Source organism: Triticum dicoccoides, chromosome 4A, assembly GCF_002162155.2.
Source record: "Triticum dicoccoides isolate Atlit2015 ecotype Zavitan chromosome 4A, WEW_v2.0, whole genome shotgun sequence".
Lineage (NCBI taxonomy): Eukaryota > Viridiplantae > Streptophyta > Magnoliopsida > Poales > Poaceae > Triticum > Triticum dicoccoides.
The window spans coordinates 510611264-510621031 of record NC_041386.1 but is presented as its reverse complement, the minus strand read 5'-3'; the positions used below and the strand labels follow the sequence as shown (position 1 = coordinate 510621031).

The 9768-nt window shown below is 43.1% G+C and overlaps 1 protein-coding gene across 1 annotated transcript; it reads right to left on the bottom strand.

The window, feature by feature from the left end:
• Positions 1 to 1255: 1255 nt before the first annotated feature.
• On the bottom strand, positions 1256 to 6479 carry LOC119286465 (B3 domain-containing protein Os11g0197600-like). Its single transcript, XM_037565842.1, has 5 exons — positions 6124 to 6479; positions 3647 to 4697; positions 3048 to 3158; positions 2758 to 2921; positions 1256 to 1975 (listed from the first exon to the last, which is right to left on the bottom strand). Exons 1-5 carry the CDS (start codon positions 6373 to 6375, stop codon positions 1694 to 1696), a joined length of 1860 nt encoding a protein of 619 aa, XP_037421739.1. The 5' UTR covers positions 6376 to 6479; the 3' UTR covers positions 1256 to 1693.
• Positions 6480 to 9768: the final 3289 nt, after the last annotated feature.

The window sequence follows — 9768 nt, the reverse complement described above, 5'->3', positions numbered from 1 at the left end:
TAGTTTTTCCCTCAGAATCATCTAAATTTTGGCTTTGGATCAAGTGCATTACATGTTTATCAACAGCACTAGGATGACTGAGATCACAATTCCTTGGACATTGCTCTTCGGTTAATCTAATCTTTCTTTGTGACTGAAGCAAGTTGTGTTGGCAATTGTGTTGTTGGCATTGGGATGGGATGAGCATGGCAAAGGTTGTCTGTCACCAACCTCGTAGATGCAGGTGCATCGCCATCAGGAACCCACCTAAATCAAGGAGCCATTCAATTGCGGCACCGTCACCAACATCTCCACACAGCACGTGAAGCAGAAAACCAGACGCCTCCCAAAGTCTCCAGCTTCATAAATGTCGCACTTAACAACACACTGCAACAGCACACTCCCTCTCACATCAGGGTCACCATTCTGCCAATTAGGGATCTTATTATTGATCCCATGCCTGATGATGCCCTAATGATCTTGCTCTGCATGCTGCTGGCCTAATCACAATAACCCCACCTAACATCTTCAGATGCTACCTATTGTCCTGATCAAGTAACATTAACCTGCTGGTGTTACTTTACTAATACTCCTACTATAGTACACTACTGGAGTACAAAGAAGTCAATCATAGTACATAACTCCCTTAGAAAGTCACTTTGATCAAGACCTTACAAGTGAGACTTTTCTGGGCCACGCGAGGTGCCGACACATGTTCGGTCACGATCTGGCCTACTCATGCAGTGTTGGTTGTCTGTGACTGTAACCGACCAAGTGAAGCAACCAGCCGGTTGGTTCCCAGCAACATGGACAGGTTGTGAACTGTATACGTTTGGTGCCACACCAATATGCCATTGTTTGTTGGCTATCCTTCACACACAGACACAGAAATGAACCATTGTCAGATCACAACATGACCTTCTCTCTTGGTTCAACTCACACCACCACACATGCACACACAAATGAGCTTCTCATACTAAAATGATCTGGGTGAAGGCTGTGTTCTACACACTAGAACTGGAATGGCATGCTGTAATCAGCCTCACAGGTCCACAGCTAGAAAAGTAACAGTGGTTGAGCAAGCAGATCACAAGAAAGTATCTGGCAACAGTTTTCCCAGGAACAGGCCAAGTTCATAGCCAAAACATATCGCAGTTAGCAACCGATCATCTCCTTTCATCACCCAAGCCTTCAGCTGCACACTAGAGCCACGTGTTTGCAACCACCAGACAAGGCAAGGCTGGCCAGAGATGCACAAGCAGTGAAGCACATATCATTATCAGCCCATGTGGGGTTTTCTGCCCAGGCAGATATTATTCGACGATAATCGACGCAAAAATGCAACGACATACATCAACAAGTTTTAAAGTTATAACTGCAAACTGAAGGGCCTCAATAAAACCTAGTAGAAATAACACACTCTGTTCAAATAATGCAGAACTACAAATGGCAGCAACGCTACACGGTTATTCTCGAACAGATACGACTGGGGCTAACCGATTTACTCCACAATCCAATAAGAACATAGCTACGTTTATTAGAGAGTCAATTTTTTTTAATGTCACCAATAATTGAATATTGTGTTCTTATTGCCTTCTAGCACCATTTTTCTTCGAAAAGGAGGGAACCCCACTGCCTCTGCAACCTTCTAGAGCTCCACATATACTTTTTAGATAATGAAAGAGAACACTGCCTCAACATGTGCACATGACTGTTATTTCTTGCCAGGACCAGGGAGGAATGGGGTTATTTCTGGGACGACTCTGTAGATGTGTACTTTTATGTTGTCCTTCAAGAAGAGCTCGAAGACGCACACGTCGAACTTCTCCAGATTATTGTCTAGAGAAAACTTGCCCCAGCCACCACTCAAACCGCCACCACAGCGTTCGCTGTAGTAGACATAGTTAACATCCCAAGACTTTCCTTGTGGATTCCAGAGCTTTAACTTCCTGTGGGCACGGGGAAGACACTCCCTTACAAATTCACAGGGTAGATTCTGCAATACAAGGAAGTGATTCAGGAAAGGAATAACAGCACAAATAAGGCAATGATCAAATACAGAGGTATACGACACGACTACTGTCTAGACTCTGAAATATAATTGCGAACCAGTCCACTCAGGTTCAACTCCTAGACTTGGCACGGGTGCTCACATATTTCCTGGATTTATTTCAGGCCTTTTGGCGCTATTCATTCAGTGGTAAAAAAAAGACCTGAAATATAACTGTTTCCCTACTGTGTCCTAAACTAGGTCAGCCCAAATTTCGGGTTATTAATTTGGCGGGATTTTTATTTCAAGTTATATCTTTGTCAAAGTTTTGCAACAATATGTTTTTCTAGTCTCTTCACATGTATAATTTGGATTGACAACCATATACTCCATCACTCGAGTTATCACGTCATTCACACAACTTGACAATTTTGTCGACAAAGATCAGCAGAAATTTATCTCCTAAGTACAGATGCAGAGACAGATGTTGAAAACTTGAAATCAATGAATTCACTGAGCAAAGTCATCAAGAAAATTCTCTAACTGAGATAAAATAAATAGAAAATTAAATGAGTGGTAATTCAAAATTTGCACTAAAGCATCCTGTTCATGCCCAAAAGAATAAGATCATCCATGAATAACTCTTGGTGGTTTCACACAGCTAGCCAACCAAACGACACAGTGCTCTTCGTGCCCATACAAAAAGAAATGGTTCTAGAAATCTAACAAAGAAGAGATAGTCTTTAATTCGATAGAAGTAGTGACATATGTGGAGAAGGTAACATTACCAAGAAAAATCCCACATATACATAAGACTCCTTCATTATCTGAAGACCGAAAGGATTCTTGGATTTAAATTGTTTTGCCCTTAGCAGAGCATTGTCCTTCTGTATTTCAGTTATCAGTGGCCTTTGTGATAGTACTCTTAGTAGTCTCTTACCCGTCGCGCTAGCTGACAAGTGCAATATCACCAAATTATTTACAGAAATCACACACTTATGATAATTGCATGTCTTAGTAAGCACAAATTGTAGCAAGCTTAATGATATCAGGAGAGTTTTAGGGACGGACTACTTACTTTGACCACGTCTAGCAACATCCTTACTCACTCCGAGCCGAATGGGTGATGTCAATTCAGACTTGATGCAAGAGATACTTTGTTCTAACATGCTGCTTGAGGAATCAGAATCTGTGATATGGAGAGCATGTTTGTAAGTGAAATATATTTTTTGTAAGTGAAATATATGTATCCTTACCACTTTCAAATAGTCAACACATTATTTTTTCACACCTAGTGTTAGTAGAAATGATATTAGCCATCTCTAACCTAGAGCTCAGAGATGGTCTCTCTAACAAATACTTGCATGTATTGACACACCAGATGACCTTCTGAATTATGACGATGAATGGCAACCAATAATGTAAGCTGCAGTGTACTAGTCTAGACATGGTACGAATGGCACAAGTCCTTTATGCAATTATTGTGCAAATATGCACACTACACATTGTTGGCTTGTCGCCCCAACAGTTCAAAAAATTAGACTGCCAATTGTTACTAGCTACTTTTGTTAGATAACAGACGATAGATCCTCACCGGCCTATGCATCTAGAGATGTTACTATGTTGACTATGTCAAAATGAATCATATACCATTTTCAAAACTGAAGACAGGTTTACCTTCAGTACTGTCAAGACTTGTTGAAGCTGACTTGTAAGTACCGACTGAAGCTGCAGGACACCTTTTCTTATCCTTGTTTGAGGCAATACAGGACTTCTGCAATGCAGAGTCATTTGCATCGATTTCCCTAACCCTTGAGGACTTCTGCAACGCAGAGTCATTTGCATCGATTTCTCTAACCCTCGAGGACTTCTGCAACGCAGAGTCATTTGCATCGATTTCTCTAACCCTCGAGGACTTCTGCAATGCAGAGTCTTTTGCATCGATTTCTCTAACCCTCGAGGACTTCTGCAACGCAGAGTCATTTGCATCGATTTCTCTAACCCTCGAGGACTTGTGCAAAGCAGAGTCATTTGCATCGATTTCTCTAACCCTCGAGGACTTGTGCAATGCAGAGTCATTTTCATCGATTTCTCTAACCCTCAAGGACTTCTCCAATGCAGAGCCATTTGCATCGATTTCTCTAACCCTCTTCCTAGTGGTTTGGTTGCTCTCTTCTAAGGGAACAACCACTGCCTCTGGTGGGTCAGCTGTATTCATGTCCACGTTAAGGCTCGTTGATGCCACCTTACATGTAACAGCCGAAGCTTCAGGCATACCGTTTTCCAAGATACTAGAGCGCTTCTTCGATGTAGAGCCATCTGCATCCATTTCTGTAACCCTCTTCCTTGTGGTTTCATTACTCTCCTCCAAGGGGGCAGCCGATACTTGTGATGGATCAGCTGCATTGATGTCCATGTCCCCTTTACCACTTTCTATTTTAACAACCAGATTCTTGCGAGGCTTAGCATGAAAAGCTGAAGGCTTCTCAATGCACATTCCATCAAAGATGACCACTGAGAATTGTGAGCGTCCATCATAACGGAATGTTAAGAAGTGACCCATCTCAATCGAATGGTCTCTGACAAATTCCTTCCATCCCTTCACAAAGAACAATCCTTCATTGTCTGAAGCCAGCTCTGCAAGCCATGTGTTGCCACTTTGACCTTTTAGGGAAACCACTCCAGTAGGCTGATCCTGAAGGTACTGGTTGAATGATGGTGGAATTTTCTACATAGTATCATTAAATAAGGACTTATTATTTTTTCAATAGCAACACATAAGTACTTGTTAACAATGTGTAATATGATCACAGCTCGTAGACAAAGCTATAAAAATATACTATATGCCGTATCATGTGACAGACTAGATGCCACCCAATTGTACTACGCCATTAAAACAAGCCTGAAATAACAGTCTAAAATATGAAAAATGAGTATTCACAACACACATTGCCACAACATCTGAATAGCACTTTTCCCATGCACCTGACGACAAATTAATGCATAATGCATCTTACACATAGTATATTAATACAAGACGCTGCCTACCGTTAAACCAAGCAATAATTTACACAAACAGTATAATAAATATATGAACTTTCTAATGAGTTCAGAAAAGGGTAAAATGCACTTAGGTCCTGAGCTTTAATGCTAAATTTTATCCCTCTACTTTGGAAAAGGTTGTCCATAGAGCGATGCGATGAAAACATCACCATTTCACCAGTACCTGGTGTCAACACAAAAATTGTATTCCTAGTGAATAGACAATTGGAAGGTACTCCTCGTGATGGGATTAAAGGATATTTCACAAGAAAGAAGAAACCAAGCTCTTCTTAATTATATGGACTCCAATACTTCTGATTTATGCTTATGACTTCGGGCATTGTTGAAATGAAGAATGAGTTAATTTAACAACTAGTTACCTCTTTGTTTCTATTTTACTTCCTCTCTTACTAGTGCGCGGAATCACATATATGTTGATGCTGTAAACGCATTAAGGCAGCAATAAGATCAATAGATAAAATATCATTTATTCACACAAAATATCAATTATGCATTATCTCTGCAAGCATGGCAAAGCAGAGCGATAACTCTAACCAGCTAAATGGAACACAGTACAATTCTCAGCCCTGACACAAGCAGTGTAAGGTGTAAGCATGGACAATGCTGTGGTAAACTCTTCCATCCCCATCAAGGACAACTGAAATAAGAAAGATTGGCAAAAAAAATACTACTAATGTTGAAAGCAGAATGTCATCCATGGTCAAGAATGCACATCCACCGAGGAAATTCCCCTGTCACCAGACAGTGGAATAGTGGATCAATCCAGGGGAACACTTTATCTATTCCCACATCCAAAAGCAGAACCAGCATAGAATCTTTCAAAACAACATGGCACAAGATTCACAAAACACAATAAGTAAACATCCATTCCACCTTTGGCATCAGATGCACAATAATTAAAACTATAAAAGGCAAAGACACCCCTTTTAGATCAGATACAACTCTCTGTCTCTCTGTGTTTTATTTTTCTGAAATTTACCAAAAATGGGCTCACTAACAACATCAGATGGATAGCGATTTGGGTCGATCAAAGAATCAAGCAGCACGCTCGCCGAGCACTAAATCAATCAAGGATTTCAAGAAGAGCTCACCAATCTCTCCCCGTAGAGCTGCGGCAGGAACACCCTGGCGAATTGCTGGCCGAACTTGCCGCCCTCTCCGCCATTCTCCCGCTCCTTCCCCTTCCCCTTCTCCCTGGCCCTCTCCTTGCCCGCCGCCGCCATGGCGGCCGCCGCCGCCGCCTCCCTGCTCTCCCGCCCGAGCTCCTCCCGCCGCGCGCTGTCCTGCAGCTCCCGCCGCCTCCTGTCCCTCTCCTGCAGCTCCCGCCGCCTGTTCCCCACCATGCCCAACAAAAAGGCTCTGCTTCTCTCACCTAACCCCTCTCTCTGCTCTCCGCAGGGTGTCGCCCGGGTGAGGTTTATAAGCTTCAGTTACCACTGGAGCGAGGAGGGAGTGAGGCACTCACTCACGGTGGGTCTCACCGCCCCTGATTCTCGCCGTGGGTTTTAGCGAGAGATCCCCCGAGTGGTCAAAAGTCATTTCGTTTCACGGAAAGGGGACATGCCTCAGACGACGATGAAAGGGCCAGAGCCAGAACCGATGGCCCTCTTTGGGCAGTGTGCGGCAGAGATGATGGTGCGTGCATGTGCATGAATGGATGGATAGATGGGATTTTTTTTAACTTTTTTTCTTGGGTTGCATCTTTTTTTTTACCGTGCCTATTTATTTATATGCCATTGAAGAAGAATTATTCCTCATTCATGTTCCTTTTATTTTGGTAGCATTCATGTTCCTTTGTCACCCGAGATCAGGGCCGGTCCATACATATTCGGGGCCCTGGGGCGGGACGACAAAATGGGGCCCTTGTATACAAATAAAAATTCAGAATATATTGTATGTCCAAAGCAATTTTGTAAATACAAGCATAGATTGATGGACTTTGAACTAAAACCGCAAGGGAGGTGAAAAAAAAAACACATGCAGATCTTGTTATTTCTCCTAGCACTTCTGGAAGAAAAGTCGTCAACAACCACATCAGTATTTATTTCATCCAAATTTTCTTTCTCAATGCATAAAGTAGCAATAATATATTGTTTTTCTTTCACTTTCTTTTCTCACTGATAAACATTTTTCAAAAGACATATCACCAAAAAATTACAGAAAAACAGTCAATACAAGGAGAAAAGCACCTGAATATAGGCATATGGCTTGATGTCGAATTGTCGATGTAGCTTCCCACATCTGCAAGGCTACAACACTCATTCCCCGTCTCCCCTTCTAATCCCTGGATCCAATGAAGCTTTTTGTTTTGTTTTTGCGCATGGATCCAATGAAGCTGTGAAGAACATGCCAGTAGAGTAAGAACTAGGAAGAGAAGAATTGAAGATGTCAGATGGAGCAATCAGAGGCGGAGTGCCGGGCTATTTTGAATCAAAAGAGTACTTGATTAGGGGAAGGAGGTAGACATACCATCTCTAATGCGGTGATACCTCAAGCGTCTGCAATCAGATGTGGAACATTGAGGATGCAAAGAGAGATGATTGGGCAGAGGAACAGCATCGTTGCTCTCCATTAATGGATGCACGGAGCGGCGCCTCGAATTTGGAAGTGCACCGGAGCGGCGGCACTGTTCTTTGGGATTGGAAAATTTGGGGAGGAGCCGAGGGGGCGAGGAAACTGGGGACGAGACAGAAGGAGATCGATGGAGCGCTGCAGCAGCGTAGCTAAACTAGCTATCGATTCTTTTAGCCCGTGAGTGCTAGCTATGTGGTGGGCTTGGGCCTTACTGTATAATATACTACTACGTGGGTTGGGGCCCCTACCTCCCAGGGGCCCAGGGCGGTCGCCCCGTTGCCCCGGCCTATGGGCCGGCCCTGCCCGAGATTGTGGCAATCTGGCCGACAAAAATAGAACGGTGTGTTATTTGTTGTAATGAAATTGGAACCTCAGTTACATTCTCATTAAATTGAATTTTGGACAAGACCATAGAACCATTGAATTTTGGTGATGGTCTGTTTATGAGTCATTTAGATTCTTCTCCGTCCAGGCAACTTGTGTCAACTTCGGCTTTGTCGGGAAGCTACTGAGGCAAGGCCTCCTCAATTTAGTCTGGTCGGATCTGTGATGGTTGTCCAGCCCCTTCGTCGCTTGCTTCTCTAGGACGGCGATCATATCCTCAGTTCGCTATTGGCGGCTTCTTCTGGCTTCGACCGTTGACTTCTCGGCCATTTGTCAACAACGTTAGCCTAGCCCTGGGGATGTTTCGGAGATCTAGATGTGGCATCGAGTTTTACTCACAACGTGTCGCCACCGAGTGTAGGAGGAACATGATGTTGATATGCCGCAGGAGTTGTATTTTATTTTCTGCTTTTTAAGGATGATCTTGTAAGGGTTGTAAAGTTTTATATCCTTGGTCTTCTCACAAAAGGAAAATGTGTGCCACAAACTTTCGAGGTTTTTCATTACGGTGAAGTGCGCATGCACGATTCCCCAAGCAGTCGCTATGAATACTTCCATAAAAAGAGGTCCTGCCCAAGCATTTTTTTACACTCAAAACCCATTTTAGTTATCTATTGATCGCCAGAGTTACGTCATTAACCAAAAAACTATTAAGAAAACTTGGGGGAGATCTATCAACTCTAGCTAGTTCATGGGCCACTGTGTAAGCCTCACAAGGGCAATGTTTATATATTCGTTGAAGAAAATGTTCAACGACGCGACCAACTTTGTGCGTCCAAATGTTTTGTGTGGTAGTCGTTCCCACCCTCCCTAACAAGTATGTGCACCTGAATCTTCTCGTATTGCTTGACAAAGTTGAGGAGCGACTTGTGTGGGTTCACATAGCGTTTCAAAACATCATTGAACCCATCATTGCATTGCCTCGATTGAAGGAACGGGAAGAACCTGAACTTGAAGTAGCATGGCACCCATGTAGCCCGGTCTTCATAGAGTTTCTCAAAGTGGCCATGCATAGGCCCCCCCATACTTTAGCAAAAGTGCAACCCACTTCCGCTGAAATTCAGTCAGGGTGAAACTAAAGTCAATACATTCTTTGAAGTCTTTGACCAAATCTGGGTTCCTAGCCAACACAGAGCCAAGCTGCTCTTGCGCTTTCTTCATGATATGCCAATGGCAATAACGGTGTATCATCATCGGGAACTTCCTCTTGATTGCTTGTGCCATCGTAATGTCTTGGTCCGTGATGATGTTGTCCGGAGCCAATCCATCCATCGCCTCCAGAAAAGCTTCAAACAACTAATCATAGCTCGAGGCTAGATCCTGCCGCACAAAGCCACATCCAAGCATAATCAACTGCCCATGCCTGTTTGATACCAGTGAAGGGGGCGAATGGCATATTGTACATGTTTGTAAGATAAGTTACATCAAACGATACACAATCATGATAAGCCTCCGCATAAGCTTTCTGTGCCGCACCATCCACCCAAAAAAAATTCTCACACCTACCTTCTGCATCCGTCTTGCACTTGAAGAAAAACCCTAGGCATGTTTCCTTCACCTTGCAAAAGTAGTTGAGTGTCCAATGTCGCAGTCTTTAGTTGTGGCATTCAGTTTTGAACAGTGGTTGTGTATGGCTTTACATGTGTAAGGGACAATCAACTCTGAACCATAGTATGACGACATGATCATCATCATTCTGCCTAGCAAAAACAAAGTAAACCACTGTATTTCAGACAACTAATCATAATGTAGGAAGCAACTTATGCATAGAACAGAAG

Excerpts from the sequence above, each read along its gene's own strand:
- LOC119286465 (XM_037565842.1), bottom strand. The coding sequence starts at position 6,375 with ATGGTGGGGAACAGGCGGCGGGAGCTGCAGGAGAGGGACAGGAGGCGG. Across the intron at positions 3,159-3,646 it reads AAGTCTTGACAGTACTGAAG|ATTCTGATTCCTCAAGCAGC; the intron begins GTAAACCTGTCT and ends TCCATATCACAG. Across the intron at positions 1,976-2,757 it reads TATATGTGGGATTTTTCTTG|AATCTACCCTGTGAATTTGT; the intron begins GTAATGTTACCT and ends CTTGTATTGCAG.